We start from the raw sequence: 17,562 nt of genomic DNA on the forward strand, positions 1-17,562 counted from the left end.
GATAATGATGTCTTACCTTTGCTGTTTTGTGATCAAAAATTGTATTCAAGGGCATAAAAACGCTGCAGAAGGTTAATCTACGGTAATCCGGAAGTGCAAGTCAAAACAACATTTCACAAAACATTACAGCATTTCATGAAACACAACGACATTTCAGAAAACACTTCAGCATTTCACAAAACGCTACAGCATTTCACAAAACACCACAGCATTTCACAAAACACTTCAACATTTCAACTTTTACGGAAAGGGTATCCCTGTAGGGAGAACTCTTCTTGTTTGTGATTGGACAGAGGCTGCCAGAGAAGCACTGCTGTTGTTTTTGCTGCCAGTCAAGAAATGACGCTTCGTGATTGGTCAGCACCCGACAGCGCAACATGTCCCAAAACATCAGCCGTTAGCTGTTAGCACACAGAGCTCACAGCTCCTCATTTCTGTTCAGAAACTGGACAAAAGTTAAACATGTACAAACCACAGACTATCAGTGTTATGGCGAATACAGTCACTGGTGTATCTGTGTCTGTATCATGTTGTTGTGAGTTTGGACAGAGCAGCTACAGGTTAGTTTAGCCCAGTGGTTCTCAAACTTTTTCTGTCATTCCCCACTTTGAACAGGTGGGCCTTTTCAAGCCCCACCTGTCCCTCATCGCGTCCATTCGCGACCCACCTATCACATCTCTGCGCCCCACTTTGAGAAACGCTGGTTTAGCCTGATCGATCCGATCTCCATTCAGAAAAACACGCATTTTAAAAGGTTTTTCACCTGCCGTCTTGTCTGCACACTTGTCTGTCAAAGCATTAATTCATGGTTTTTACTAACTGGTATCAACCAAGTTAAACAAGTACAAACCACAGACTGCCTGTGTCATGGCGAATACAGTCGCTGGTTTATTTATGTCTGTATAGGCCGTTGTTGTGAGTGTGGACGGTCGGAGCATATATAACGTTAATCGGTATCAGTATGTTGTTACTTCGGCATCATTTTGAAATGTGTATTACAATCAATTCACGGTCAAATATGTTCATTTTGTTGGAGTCTACCATAGTATTTACATGGAGATAAGCCCTGAATATTCGCATAGCTCTAGTTTCACCACAGCTGTCAGCTGTGTTTACTCCTGTCATTCAAACAAGACGCGCTGGAGAGGGGGCGGAGCTTATATCCATGCAAATACTATGATAGATACCAACTACAACAAAATGAACATATTTTACCGTGATTTAATTATAATACACGTTCCAAAATGATGCCGAAGTAACAACATACTGATACCGGTTAGTAAGAACCATGAATTAATGCTTTGACAAGTGTGCAGACAAGACGGCAGGTGAAAAACCTTTTAAAATGCGTGTTTTCTGAATGGATATCGGATCGATCAGGCTAAATGAACCTGTAGCTGCTCCGTCCAAACTCACAACAACGTCATACAGACAGAAATAAAGCAGCGACTGTATTCGCCACGACAGTCTGTGTTTTGTACTTGTTTAACTTTTGTCCAGTTTCTGAACAGATATGAGGAGCTGTGAGCTCTGTGTGCTAACAGCTAACGGTTGATGTTTTGGGACATGTTGCGCTGTCGGGTGCTGACCAATCACGAAGCGTCATTTCTTGACTGGCAGCAAAAACAACCAATCACAGCAGTGCTTTTCTGGCTGGCTCTGTCCAATCACAAACAAGAAGTGTTTCCCTAAAGTTTTTTAAGTTTTCCTAAGGTTTTCCCGGGTCGCCGAGGGTGCTGGCGTTGTTTGTTCGCCGCTCCTCCGCCCCAAATATTGTACTTTAGTCCAGATCAGAACCTCTCCTGTCTGGCTCTCTACTTTTGAAACGTCAGTCATCAGCAAAAATAGCAGCATCTCTATATCGAATCGACACAGAACTTTGTGTTGTCATCTCCTACCTGCTGGCTCTTTCCTGCTCACCGGTCCCTAGCCCGTAGGGTTGCCAACTTCCAGAAACACATGCATGTGTCCCCCGCGCGCACGAAGATTTTCGGGTTTCTGGCGGATTTAGTTACTTTTTTTTGTTACTTTAATTCGGTTTTAGGGTTAGGGCAGTGGCGGCTGGTGGAAAATATTTTTGGTGGGGCTGTTGATATAGTGAGTAAAACATTTTTTTTTTGGAGAAATGACCCCTTAAATTAGGACTTCTGGTGATGTAATGGCGCGTTTCCAGTGCAGCGCGGAGCTCGCTTTAATGCTGCGTTCAGACTGGACGCGATGCGAATATTCGCTTCGCTCTAAACGCTCCTATCGCATCGCTCTAGTCCAGGGGAGGCCAACCAGTCAGAGGTTAAGAGCCACATTTTTTTCTATGTTACTGCAAAGAGCCACATCAAACAGTTTTTTGTTTTCTGGAGACAAGATTTCAACCACGTCACTGATGCATTTTTGTGGCATTGGGATATTTTTTTTTTTAAATCCTCTGGAGCAGCTGTGGATTATTGTTATTGATTAATGCATCAGTGTTTCTTAGGGTCAAAAACACTAAACTCACAACTTAAAATGAAAGCGTTTAGTTTATGTAATAAAAGAGCACATGTTCAATGTGAAAAGTGACAGTAGTTATAGATTATTTGCAATTTGGTGCTATATTAAAACATTTTTTTATTATATATATGTTTTAAACACCTTAAATTCCAGGGGCAAGACAATGGTAGGGGAAACACTGGATAGTGTTTAATCAACGATAGGTTTTCCCCCCCTCAAAGGTGATTGGGTCACTGCATCGCAGGTATTATTGTGATTGGCTCTTGGGCCACATCAAAATTAGACGCGCTATCATCCTCTCATACTGACACCACACATACACACGTAGGGAGAGCCGGGCCGAAAGTAACACGGGACGAAAGTAACACGGGACGAAAGTAACGGAGCGATTTTATCCGAGCCCAAACAACTTTGACCGGCCAAATTACGTCAGAATTATTAGCATTCAATACTTAACAGACCTACTCAATATCAGGTTTAACTGTCAGGAGTAGCTAGTGTTGTCACGATACCAACATTTTGGTTTCAATACCAAGTCAAGAATTGCGATTCCGATTATTTTTCGATACTTTTCTTAAAAAAAGGGAAACAGTCTTAAATGTAATTATTGTGCTTTATTTCACACCAGAACCATAACACAAACTTTTAAACAATGAGAACAATAAATAAAATAAATGACAAGAATTCGTATGAAATAAAATCAATAAATTTCTTACAGACGGGCCTCGTGGTGTCCGTAGGCTTGCCCTCACTGTCAGAGATATAGCTAAAATGCTTCCAAATGCAGTAGTGTGGCGTGGGAAAAAAATTAGGGGAAGCCAATTATACGTCCTTTCTTTTGGGTCATAATTGCACTTGTTTGTTTGTTTGTTTGTAGCCTTTATTTAACCAGGTGAAAGCCCCTTGAGATCAAAAGATCTCTTTTTCAAGGGTGACCTTGCTTCAGTTGCTTGCTACTTTCTAACGGCGGTGAGAGTGGTGCAGTGGCGCTATCTATCTTCTATCGATTAGATTTATGATTCGAAAATTATAAAAGTAGGGTAGACATGTGGATATTATCCGACTGAACAAAATCCTATGGAGAAATCCCATTGATTTTTTGTCGAGGGAAACCGAGCGCAGCTTACTTCCGGATTTTAGGACGCGTCACTGCAACACTAAGTTGATGCGATTTGATTGGATTGTGAGGCAAGGGAAGCCAGCCGCCTCCAGCTTCCCTTGGCATGGCCCTGACTAATCACAGGTTGGAAGGGGCATCTTGTGAGCCTCATCTGATTGGTCAATCCCTCAATTTTTTTTCACCAAGGGAAGCCAGATTCGGCTGGCCTCCTCTCGCAACAGAGAGTGCAATCTACTGTTTCACCATAACATCTAGAGGGGCGCTGTTTCACTCTTTGTATAATACTCAATGAGAATGGGGGAGAGACGGGCCGGCAGCAACACACAGCAGAGAAAAATTACCGAAACCAAACAAAGTGTTTTTATTTATTTATTAAAATTATAACTACAATCCGAAAAAACAGGGGAAGGCTTCCCTTGGCCTCCAGGAGAAAACGCCACTGTCCAAATGTCGCTTCTGGCGTCTTTTTTGTCAACAAGCCGAGGCGCAGCGGCAGTTGCACTCCCACTTGCAGCCATGCTTCTCGTTTTCTCACATGCTCTGGCAGCTAGCGCGTGCACGAGAGAGGGGAAGGACTAAGTGCGTGCTTGAGAGGGGCGGGACTGCAGGCACGGCTGCAGTGCAGGGAGTGGAAGCAGAGCGCTGAACACACACGGCTCTTATTAAAACGGCGCTTTCTCACCGGAGGACTTTCCCCCCGTCAAGTACCGATACTAATGAAACGGAGGAATCGTAACGTTTTTAACGGCAGGGTATCGCGGTACCTTTCAAGTATCGGTACACCGTGCAACACTAGTCAGGAGTCAGTGTCTCTCCCCCAAACTCACACATAGGCTATACAATTGAATTCGATATGAACTGAAGAGCCGCATGAAACTAGGCAAAGAGCCGCATGCGGCTCGAGAGCCGCGGGTTGGCCACCCCTGCTCTAGTCGCTCGAGTTTCACCGCGGCTGCCAGCTGTGTTTACTCGCATCATTCAAACAAGACGCGCTGGCTCGGGAGCTACAACTACAACAAAATGAACATATTTGACCGTGATTCAATTGTAATACATGTTTCTAAATGATGCCGAAGTAACAACATACTGATACCGGTTAGTAAAAACCATGAATTAATGCTTTGACAAGTCTGCAGACAGACGGCAGGCGAAAAACCTTTTAGAATGCTTGTTTTCTGAATGGAGCTTGGCTAAGCTAACGTTATATATGCTCCGACTGTCCACACTCACAACAACGGCCTATACAGACATAAATAAACCAGCAACTGTATTCTCCATGTGGTTTGTACTTGTTTAACTTTTGTCTGTGTGCATCTGGACCCGGTGACAACATTACCTATTGACGCAGCAACCACTGTAAGTTATATTCTTGTTTAATTAGACTTCTCGGTTTCATTTATTCGACTCTGTATAATTGTTACTGTAGCTTAAACGGCTAAATCGCTTTTGAGAGATTTTAAATCTCAGATCTGCTCAGGCGAAACCTGCTTTACAGCTCTCAGCACTCAAGCCTGCATTATTAACATAGGCAGGGCCAGTCTATTGTCGCCCATCAGCTGTAGATAGTTAACTAATTAACTTCAGCTGTGAGAACTGAGCAATCAGGCGTCCATTTCGGGTAGCTCTTTCCTGGAGCGTCAGCTTCAGCGGCAGACAGGCTAAGACTGACAAAGACATTAGAGTCCTACAGGAGTAAGACTGACAAAGACATTAGAGTCCTACAGGAGTAAGACTGACAAAGACATTAGAGTCCTACAGGAGTCACGAGGGAGGCAAAGAGGAGGCAAATCCTACTTTGATTGAGCTAAGTATCGTTGGTGTTTTTAATTTTTAATTTTGTTGTTTAGCCCCTCATGCTATAATCATGTGTATTTTCTCCATTCCTGTTCATGTGTCTTCTCGCAATTATCACTGGCCCCGTGTATCTCCTAATCGATATAACCGGCCTGCTCTCGTCTATCCCACGTGCTCCACTGAGATCCAACATCTAGTTTCAGGTGGCCTGTGGAATTGCCAGTCAGCTGTTCCTAAGGCTGACTTCATCTCTGGCTACACCTCCCTGCAGTCTCTGGATTTCCTTGCTCTCACTGAGACCTGGATTACTCCATCCAACACATCCACCCCAGCAGCTCTCTCCACTGCATATTCCTTCTCCCATACACCCAGACCCACTGGCAGAGGAGGTGGCACTGGTCTCCTGCTCTCTCCCAAATGGAGCTTTTCCCTCTTCAAGCTACCTAACTTTACTCCTTCCACCTTTGAGTTCCATGCCGTCACAGTAACCCATCCTATACAGTTAACCATTGTTGTTCTCTACCGTCCACCAGGCGCCTTGGGGGACTTCTTGGAGGAATTAGATCATCTCCTCTCACACATCCCTGAAACTGGCCCTCCCGCTGTACTTCTCGGAGACTTCAACCTCCAGACGGGGAAGATAGACGAACTAACATCTCTGTTAACCGCCTTTGCTTTCTGACTCTCTCCGTCCCCACCGACTCATAAAGCTGGCAATGTCCTTGATCTCATATTCTCAAGGAACTGCGCTACTTCTAACCTCTCTGTAAACCCGCTCCACACATCCGATCACTTCTTCATTTCATTCTCTCTATCCCTTTCCAAACATAACAAACTAATCTCTTCCCATCCTTCACTTGTCCGCCGTAACCTTCGCTCCCTCTCTCCCTCTACCTTTGCCTCGTCGGTGCTCTCAGCCCTCCCTTCCTCTGATTCGTTCCAACTACTGCCTCCAAACTCTGCTGCAGAAACTCTCCTCTCTACTCTCTCATCCACTCTGGATTCGCTCTGTCCTCTGACATCTCGGCAGGCTCGTCAGTCCCCTCCGGCTCCCTGGCTAAATGATGCACTGCGTGCTAATAGAACCGTCCTTAGGGCAGCAGAGCGGAAATGGTGGAAATCCAAACACCGTGACGACCTCCTAACCTATCAAGCTCTCCTCTCCTCTTTCTCTGCTTCGATCTCTCAGGCAAAAAGCACTTTCTTTCAAGATAAGATTCAATCTTCCTATTCCAATCCTAAAAAACTATTTTCCATCTTCTCCACCCTCTTGGACCCTCCAAAAGCTCCTCCCCCCTCCTCACTTCTGTCAAGCGACTTTGTTACCCACTTTGAAAAAAAGGTTAATGATATTCGCTCTTCTTTTTCTGACTCACCTTTACTCACCGCTGGGTCACCAGACCTTCCTTCCACCAACACACTAACCTCCTTTTCCCCTCTCTCTCCAAGTGAGGTTCTTACCCTCATTACCTCTGCCCGCCCTACCACCTGTCCTCTGGACCCTATCCCTTCAAACCTCCTTCAGACTATCGCTCCTGATATTCTACCGTTTCTTACCCATTTCATCAACACTTCTCTAACTTCTGGTCACTTTCCAAACAGTCTCAAGGAGGCAAGAGTAAACCCTCTCCTAAAGAAACCCACTCTCAACCCGTCTGATGTTATAAACTACAGGCCTGTCTCTCTCCTCCCGTTCCTGTCTAAATCACTTGAACGCGCTGTCTTTAAACAACTCTCCTGTTATCTCAATCAGAACAACCTTCTGGATCCGCACCAGTCTGGTTTCAAGGCAGGTCACTCCACAGAAACTGCTCTCATTGCTGTCACGGAGGAACTGCACACTGCCAAAACTGCATCGCTCTCCTCTGTCATCATCCTGTTGGACCTGTCTGCTGCATTCGACACGGTGAATCATCAGATCCTCCTTCGCACTCTCCAAAAACTTGGAGTTTCAGGCTCTGCACTTTCCCTCCTCACCTCATACCTGAAAGACCGTACCTACAGGGTGACTTGGAGAGGGTCTGAGTCCGACCCTTGTCAATTAACTACGGGGGTCCCTCAGGGCTCTGTTCTTGGTCCCCTCCTCTTCTCCTTGTACACAAACTCGCTCGGATCAGTCATTAGCCCGCATGGTTTTTCTTACCACTGCTACGCTGACGACACCCAATTAATTCTGTCCTTTCCCCGCTCAGAGACCCAGGTCGTCGCACGCATCTCTGCTTGTCTAGCTGACATCTCTCAGTGGATGTCTGCTCACCACCTCAAGCTCAACCTTGACAAGACTGAGCTGCTCTTCCTCCCGGGAAAAGATTGTCCAACTCTTGACCTGACAATCAACATCGGCACCTCAGTTGTTTCCCCGACTCAGACTGCAAGGAATCTGGGTGTGACCCTAGATAACAACCTGTCCTTCACTGCAAACATCGCTGCTACAACCCGCTGCTGCAGATACACGCTTTACAACATCAGGAAGATACGTCCCCAGCTGACTCAGAAAGCGACTCAGGTTCTGGTCCAGGCTCTCGTCATCTCACGCCTAGACTACTGCAACTCCCTCCTGGCTAGTCTACCTGCATGTGCCATCCGACCTCTGCAGCTCATCCAGAATGCAGCGGCTCGTCTGGTTTTCAACCTTCCTAAATTCTCCCACACCACTCCGCTCCTCCGCTCCCTTCACTGGCTTCCGGTAACTGCTAGAATCCACTTCAAGACACTGGTACTTGCTTACCGTGCTGCGAATGGATCTGGCCCTTCCTACATCCAGGACATGGTTAAACCGTACACCCCAGCGCGTGCACTACGCTCTGCATCAGCCAAACGACTCGTTGCGCCCTCGCTGCGAGGGGGACCCAAGTTCCCATCGGCGAAAACACGTGGGTTTGCTATCCTGGCTCCAAGATGGTGGAATGAGCTCCCCATTGACATCAGGACGGCAGATAGCTTGCACATCTTCCGGCGCAAACTGAAAACTCATCTCTTTCGACTCCACTTCGAGCGTTAGAACGATTAACGAAGCACTTTTATACTAATAAAGGACTGGATTACCTAAAGCCAGTTGAGTAGCACTTGAAATGTTTGGCTCTATGAAACCTGATATACTTATATGATTCTGTTTTCTTCAAGGTTGTGTCTTCCTGGTCGAATGTACTTATTGTAAGTCGCTTTGGATAAAAGCGTCAGCTAAATGCAATGTAATGTAATGTAATGTCTAGTTTCTGAACAGATCGTATCTGTCCCCGGCTGTTTGAAGAGCAAGCATGGGAAACAAAAGACAGCATTTACCTGTTTGCATCCAGCTAGCCATGCCTTTCTGGTGTACCAGCTACGTGTCTTTTTCACGAGCTTGCTGCGATATATACAAATCGGGTTGGTCCGGTCCAAGGTCTTTAAGTATCAATTTATCTCCCAAACTTCTCCTTTCGAAAGGATTGGAGATTAGCTCTTGCACGGAATTGGGTGCGGACCAAGGTCCGGCGACTCCACCTGCACACCATTCTCATCCAACTACTGCGTCACCTTGGTCACTCACGAGTCTAAAAAACAACTTACATCAACGCACGTAAGCAACGTGGGCACAACGAGGGCGCCAACGTGAGCGCCCTCGTGACCAAAATATTTGACGGCGTTGATTGGCTGAAATTATGTTTCGGCGGCACAGTTTACTATTGAGACTTTTGCAACGTGCTGGTTGTTGCTGTTTGGCTCGGGGGCTCCGCCCGGTAATGATAAACTAATGCCACGGGCAAGGCCAGGCAGGAAACATGTGACTTATCAGTAACTTTAGACATCGTAACACAATTTTAAACGAGATTTTATTGTAGATTATACATTTTACTAATACCAAATGTATGATATTTACCTTGTTCATTAAAAATAAAAATATAAAATATACATATCTTTTAAAAAAACAATGTAAAACATTTTTTTTTAATATATTTTTTTGTATGTGGGAAGAGGTGGGGCGGCGCCCCTAGCACCCCTATGGGCCGGCCGCCACTGGGTTAGGGTTATGTTATTTAATTATTTTGGGGGAGCCAGCCCCCTAGGGTTCGAGGGGTCAAACCCCCCAAAACCCTCAAAATGCATAGAAAACTATGCATACCTATAACACAATACAAACACAATGATCTTTCCTGCATTAGGCTACTACATCACATTGTACATCAGCATGTTCAAATCGGATAGGTGGGCACTAGGGACATCTGGGCACCTCGATGTACAATTGGCTATTTTGTCCAAAATGTTAAAAAATAAATATTTGAAAAATGGTATTAAGTAATGCAAAGTATACATGATGTGAACATGCACGGTACATCATTATTAGACTTAATGTTATCCTTCAACCAACCATTTTCCCATCAATCAGCACACACACACACACACACACACACACACACACACACACACACACACACACACACCCACACACACACACACACACACACACACACACACACACCATCACACCACACACACACACACACACACACACACACACACACACACACCACACACACACACACACACACACACACACACACACACACACATCACACCACACACACACACCACACACACACACACACACACACACACACACACACACACACACACACACACACACCACACACACACACACACACACACACACACACACAACACACACACACACACACACACACACACACACACACACACACAACACACACACACACATCACACACACACACACACACACACACACACACACACACACACACACACAACACACACACACACACACACACACACACACACACACACACACACACACACAACACACACACCCACACACACACACACACACACACACACACACAACACACAGAAGACCGGAGACAGATCTCCACTCACAGGCTTTACCCTACTGTGTTTTTCTTCCACTGTTTGTTGTAAGACAAGTCTTTTCTTTTTAGAAGGGCCAGGGCCCAGAACCACATCCTCTCTCTCTTCTCCTCTTTCATTATCACCTCCTCCACCGGCAGCGCTCATTTTCCCACACGACTGAACATGCTGACATGCCACACAAACAATGATGCCGCGCCCGCGGCCCACCGGAGACAATCTCACACACACACGTGCGAGCATTGTGCCTGCCCTGTCAACTGAGCGGTCCTAGTGCCCTTCGCATACAGCACACAAACACACAGGCCAGACACACTGCATTGCGCGCAAACAGAAAAATATTTTTAATTTTTCCCTTTACACGGGAGTCCGGGACAAACAAAGTCCCGTACGGGACACGCCCCTTTTGGCTCAAATACGGGACGTCCCGGCTAATACGGGACGTCCTGGATAATACGGGACGGTTGGCAACCCTACTAGCCCGCTAGGACCTAGCAGGCTGCTACCTAGATGATCCACGGCTCCCTGAAGTCTGCTGAGCTAACATTTCTGTCTCCACCCCAACTCCACCCTAACTCCACCCTAACTCCGCGGCTTGTGTGGGTCTTCCCATCCCGCTGCGATCAGCCGGCTTCCCCGCTGACATCGTCTATCCCTGCCGCCTACAGCCGGTGGCTATCAAGCTAGCTAACAAGCTAGTAGGCTGGTCCCCCGGCCTCTGCACCAGGCTGTCAGCCCCTCATACGATTCTCCTCCGAAAACCACTGGAATTATTCTCCTGATATGCTGTGGATTATCCTTCTCATTTTATCTGGACTCACACCGCTCCTTCTTCCACGGTCATCCGGCTCCTGGTCTCTGCTTCCCGGGTCCCCAGCATTAGCTAGCTCTGTGCTAGCGCCACTTCACTGGATCATACCGCCGCTCTACTCCCTGTCAGATCTCCACTCCTTTAATAACCGCCTGCCTCCGGACTGCATGGACATCCTCGCAGATAATGAAATACTCCGCAAACGCCGTCCTCCACACAGAGGCTCTGGCCGTACGTTTTTATTTCATTCCACGTCTCCACACTCCATCCCGTCCATTCGGTCCTGTCACACGCGCACGCCGCACACTACGCCATCACAACAAACAACACGTGAATCTGACCAATCTACTTCCACTCCCCCAGTCCACACAAACCCCCCCAATGCACCTCAGAGCAGCCCTGCTCAACACACGCTCCATCCACAATAAAAGCCACATTCTGAATTAATTCATTAAAGACGATAACCTGGACTTTCTGTATCTGACCGAAACATGGCAAACACCCCTGGACTATTTTTCTTTAAATCAAATCACCCCAGCAGGATTCACATACATTGACAAACCTCCCCCACAAGGGCGGGGTGGTGGTATAGCTGCAATTATCAGAAAGGAAATAAAAGCTACCATAATCCCCGTCCCTGATGTTTCTTCATTTGAACACCTGATCTTCAAACTCTCTGGTCCACTCCCCTGGTCACAGCCATCATCTACCGTCCCCCGAAGCCAAACCCCTCCTTTCTCTCCGACCTCTCTGACATTCTCACTCAGCTTTCTGCCATATCCCCATCTGTTCTCCTCTTAGGTGATTTTAACATTCATGTTGACGACCCGACCTGCAAATATGCCTCTGAATTTAAGGAAACCCTTCACTGCTGCAACTTCTCTCAACACATCAACTTCCCAACACACAGCCGTGGTCACATCCTGGACTTGGTCTGCTCCACTGGTCTCACCATCCATCATCTGTCCAGCCTCAATCTCCACATCTCTGATCACCTGGCCATCATCATGGACATCAACATCCCCATCCCCGCAAAAACGCACAATAACCTACAGAAATCTCAAATCCATCTCACCTTCAGCAATCACTGCCTCCATTACCTGCAAGATGTCTGTCTCCCCCCCCCACTTTCTGAAAACCCATCTGAACTTGTGGACTATTATAACAGCACCCTCTCCTTCTGTCTCAATGAACTGGCCCCCAGAAAAACAAAAAATGTCTCTTTCATACACTCCGCCACCTGGTATACCCCGAACTCCGCCAAATGAAATCAAGGAAACGTCAACACAAGAAAACCACACTAACAGTCCATCTTCAAATCTACAAAGACTATCTCCAGCAGTACAGTAATGCACTCAAAGCAGCCCGGTCTAATTAGTACTCACAACTCATTCAGTCTGGCTCCAGCAACCCCAAGCGTCTGTTCTCCACCATCAGCAAACTTCTCAAACCCTGTGACAACGCCACCTTGTTCTTCACCACCGAACAGTGCAACTCCTTCCTCTCGTTTTTCCAAACCAAAATCAGCAACATTTACAGCAATCTGACACCCTCATCAGCACCCCCCACCTCCCCTCCTGGCTCCCCCCCCTTCACCTCACAGCCCCTGTCCCACTTCTCCCCTGTGACCCCCATGCAACTGTCCGACTTCATGACTGGAATTAACTCCACCTGCACACTTGACCCAATGCCCTCCAAATGTGTTAAAGAGAGACTCCCTGCCATCTCCCAACTCATCGCCACCATCATTAACTCCTCCCTCAGATCTGGATCAGTTCCCCCCTCTCTCAAACTGGCTTCTGTCACACCCATTATCAAAAGACCTGGACTCACACCTGACATCATGTCCAACTTCCGGCCCATCTCAAATCTCCCCTTTCTGTCATAAAGACTTGAACGTGTCATTGCCTCACAACTTAAAGCACACCTCAGCTCCAATTACCTCTATGAGCCATTTCAATCCGGTTTCCGATCAAAACACAGCACAGAAACAGTTCTTCTGAAAATCACAAACCTACTCCTCTCCTCGGACTCCGGCAACCTGAACATCCTCATCCTCTTCGACCTCACCGCAGCATTTGACACCATCAACCACACCATCCTGCTGTCCCTCCTCGAATCATCACTCAACATCACCGACACTGCACTCTCCTGGCTGAAATCCTACCTCACCGACAGACATCAGTTTATCAACATCAACAACTGCACCTCCTCCACTGCTCTTCTGTCCCAAGGCGTCCCCCAGGGTTCGGTGCTTGGCCCCCTCCTCTTCATCCTCTACATGCTCCCCCTTGGCAAAATAATTCGTCGCCACAACCTTCAATTTCACTGCTACGCCGATGACATCCAACTTTATATCTCAACAAAAACCATCACCCCCACAACACACTCCACTCTCACCAACTGTCTCTCAGAAATAAAAGCATGGATGCAAACAAACTATCTCCAACTGAACAGTGCCAAATCAGACATCATCATCGGCCCCCCATCCCGTATCAAAGACATCCAGAATTTCAACTTCACCATTGACAGCCACACTCTATCTCCCTTTTCTGAAACGCTGTAGTGTTTTCTGAAATGACGTTGTGTTTTCTGAAATGCTGTAGCGTTTTCTGAAATTCTGTAGCGTTTTCTGAAATGCTGTAGCGTTTTCTGAAATGTTGAAGTGTTTTGTGAAATGCTGTAATGTTTTGCAAAATGTTGTTTTGACTTGCACTTCAGGGCCACCGTATTAATCCAATGTCTCTGTAACTTTGTAATTATAATGGTTATAATGGAGCTTCCGGTTTAGGAGGTGCGTATGCAGCGTCTCATTTTAACTGACCAATGGTCATGTTTACATGGATTTATGAACTGCCTCTTATAACTGCCCCCCTTCCAGAGACACACTGTCAAACACACTTTTTCAATGTCATACCTGCTTGGTATGACATTGAAAAAGTTACATTAAATAATAAATAAAAATAAATTACAATAAAATGACTGTTGTTTAATCTTCACATCTTGTAATCATGTCTATAATTTTGAGCACCAAATTATTGAAAAGTATCGATAAGAGTATAGAAAAATACCGGTATCGATAAGCGGTATCGGTATCGATAAAATCCTAACGATAACCATCCCTAGTTACAAGTAAAAGTACAAAAAGTATTATCATCAAAATATAGTTAAAGTACCAAAAGTAAAAGTAGTGATCGTGCAGATTGGTCCATTTCCGAATAATATATATGATATGTTTTATAACGATTGATCATGAAAGTGTTCTCAAAGCTGGTAAAGGTGCAGCTAGTTTGAATGACTTTGTATACTGCAGGGTAGCTTTTACTAATAGCTTTAATTTACTCCACGTGGAACTAAAGTCTGATTTAAGAGTTGATAATATTTCACATCATTAATCCAAATCTGTAAAGTAACAAGTATCTCTAAATGGTACTTAAGTACAGTAAATAGTTGCCAAAACGATGAGTTTTTTAAATGGTTTAATTGTGTGTAAAAAATATAGAGAATATTGGTAATGGAAAGTGAATATATAATTCTGTCTGTAAAAGAGGAGAAACGTTAATAAAGTAGTTTGAAAGAGAAAAGGAAAATAAAACAACAAACAAACAAACTAAGTGATCTCTGTGTGATGTGAGAGCGCATCTGCCTGGGCGCATACCAAAGGACAGGAAGGAGTGGATAAGAGGTCTGAAAGATTGCTCTCTGAGTAAATATATTTAGTTACTTTACACCGCCAGATTTAACGTGATATTAGTATTAAAGGTCCCATGTCATGGCCATTTCTACTGATCATAATTCCATTGTTGAGATATACTAAAATAGATTTATATTCTCATATTGGTTTCTCATACAGCATCTCTGTAAAGTATGTGTATTCACTCTCTGTCCTAAAGGCTTGTTGGAGCTCCTGCCCCCCCTCCCTGTGAGCCCAGTGTGCTCTGATTGGTCGGGACGTTGCGAGGTTCGCTGCTCAGTGAGCTGGCTTACTGGTGTGGTTTCCGGGTCGGCGAATTAGCGAGACAGCTCGAAACTCATCCTGAGCACACACAAACACTCACAGCCGAAGTAAAAACAATAAGTATGGCTTGATATTGAGTAAGAAAAAGGTTTATAAACGCTGTGAGAATGGGTCTGCGGAGAGCACTTCTCCGCCATCCCAACTCGTCTATTACCAACCATGGAGCTCTATGCAAGTCAATGGGACTCCCTGTTAGTTGAAAATGTACGCTAAAGGTCCCTCCACTGCGTTTGATAGTGACGCCAAGCGATCCTGGTGTGTGAGGAGCTCCACGGATTGGTCCATTTTTGTTCGGGGAACCGCATGACGTCATGCGGTTCTGGGAAGAAACAAATGGAAAAAGAGAAATCTCCAACGAGGCGTTCTGGGGCAGCATAGACAGGTATTTTCTGTGTTAGAGTTTTACTCGCTACAGGGTGTACTTTGAGGGTTTTTGATTCTGCAGACCGTTTACATGCATAAAAACCTTCATAACACACAAGGGGACGGGTAATAACCATAAAAGCATGACATGGGACCTTTAAATGGGCAGCAAGAAAACTACGTCCCTTTCCTTCTACTCAGTAAGAGAATTCACATGATACCTGAGTCCTTTGCGTGCCGAAGCGCTTCACTCTCAGAGAAGGAGGACATGTCGGTGGCTGGGCATCTGGCGGCCTGCTCGAAGCTCCTGAAGGGAACACTGCAGGTGTACACCACCAGGTCGGACAGCTCAGGACTCAGCTTACACACTGCTGGCTGAGAGGACACACACACACACTCATCACATCAGTATAACATGGTGAGAGCACTTCAGCTTGGTGCTGGTCTGTTGGAGACGTACCTTCTTCTCCTCCTTCTTGCTGCTGGGTTTGGCCTCCTCGTCTGAGCAGCTGAGGTCTGAGGAGCTGGACGAGCACCCCCCCACCACCTGCTCCTTCTTCCCCTTCACCAGGATTTTACCCTTAAGATCCTGCACACACAACCAACACATTACAAACAATATACATTGACAACTTTTTGAACTTGTAATTGTCCTGATTTTGTGTCTTAGGGTTTCCTGTTTTATTTTTAAATTCCTTCTCTTCTTGTGTCTGGTCATGTTTTACTTCCTGTGTTTTCCCGCCTGTTCCTGGTTTTGTTCACCTGCTGTTTTGGTGATTTTTCGTGTGTGTATTTAGGCCTGTCTTCCCTAGTGTTCTCTGTAAATTCGTTGTCGTTGTTCGCTCGGTTTGGTTCTTAGTTTCCTGTCTGCATTATTATGGATTTCCCTGTGTCCTCACCTACTAAACATTTACATAAACAGCCTGGCAGCCCACACTCTTTGCTAGATTGTCATTAGCTTCCCAGCCACTTGTATCATGAGTGCTAGTTATATAAATAGCAAGGTAACTGTATGACAGTGGTTAGATAACAAGAAAACACAGTGTAACATCCTCAGAGCAAATTATATATCACAGGACTGTAGTGACAGACACACACATGAAGTGGCTCAAGGGTGTGTGATTACTGAAGCACAGAGCATGAGGAGCGCACTAATCTACACGTTATGATTCTGAAATGTAGTTTAAGTGGGACGCAGAGAGCCAGATGGCTCCAGATTCAACAGTTTGTTAATTCAAACAGTCGCTCCCAGGACAGAGTCAGAGAGTTTGGTTATTAAATTAAACAGCTACGCTCCATCTGACAAACTCGCTATGGTCTGCATCATCATTGGTTGCAATCAGTGATGGAAAGTAACTGAGTACATTTACTCAAGGATTGTACTTTTTCGACATATTTGTACTTTACATAAGTAATTATATGTAATGCTACTTTATATTCTCAGGGCTCGACATTAAGGACTGCCCGATGGCCCGGGACCATCTAGTATTTAGCTCGGGCAATGAAGCCTCACCTGCTGGTTGCCCGATCGGGCAATCTATTATGCCAGTATCATGCAGCTCGCGGATCCAGTAATGAGTGACCCGACAGTAAAACTAAACATATCTATAACTAGTTTAGTTAGTTTGAGAGGTCATTAAAATAGCTACGTGTGATATTCTAACCTGAAGTGTGTGCTTTGTCCGCTCACCGCTGCAGGTGATTATGCAGAGCTGCGTGTCGACTCGTTAGCAGCAGCTGATCTCTCTCTCCCGTCAGATTAGACTTCACTCGCGTTTATGTCCATATCGATCAGATCCAGCTAGTTCTAGCTAATGATATGACTACCTGCTTATTAAAAGACACCTAAACAATAAGTGTCGCTATGCAACCGGGTGAGGCCACAAAGTATAGCGCAGCATTATGCATTTGTTTACATGCCCACCGGAACCCCGAGGCATTACCAACAGATCAACGCACAATCAACCCATACAGGACATCTCTTTCTTTAGACATTATAATTGACTATTCTTGTCTGTCACATACTCTTCTTGTCTGTCACATAAGTGGCGCAACTGAAGCGGTATTGCGCTAAAGGGAAATTAT

The 17,562-nt window shown here is 45.6% G+C and overlaps 1 protein-coding gene across 1 annotated transcript in view; it reads right to left on the bottom strand.

The window, feature by feature from the left end:
* plcd3b (phospholipase C, delta 3b) overlaps nucleotides 1–17,562 on the bottom strand; it is a 75,844-nt gene that overhangs the window by 23,671 nt on the left and 34,611 nt on the right. Inside the window, exons 10-11 of the mRNA XM_034214872.1 lie at nucleotides 15,938–16,066; nucleotides 15,699–15,852 (exon numbers count right to left, since the gene is read on the bottom strand). Of these exons, the coding sequence (XP_034070763.1) occupies nucleotides 15,699–15,852; nucleotides 15,938–16,066 (283 nt within the window). The remainder of the gene's footprint in view (nucleotides 1–15,698; nucleotides 15,853–15,937; nucleotides 16,067–17,562) is intronic.

The sequence above is a fragment of the Gymnodraco acuticeps genome, unplaced genomic scaffold (assembly GCF_902827175.1).
Source record: "Gymnodraco acuticeps unplaced genomic scaffold, fGymAcu1.1, whole genome shotgun sequence".
NCBI classification, from domain to species: domain Eukaryota; kingdom Metazoa; phylum Chordata; class Actinopteri; order Perciformes; family Bathydraconidae; genus Gymnodraco; species Gymnodraco acuticeps.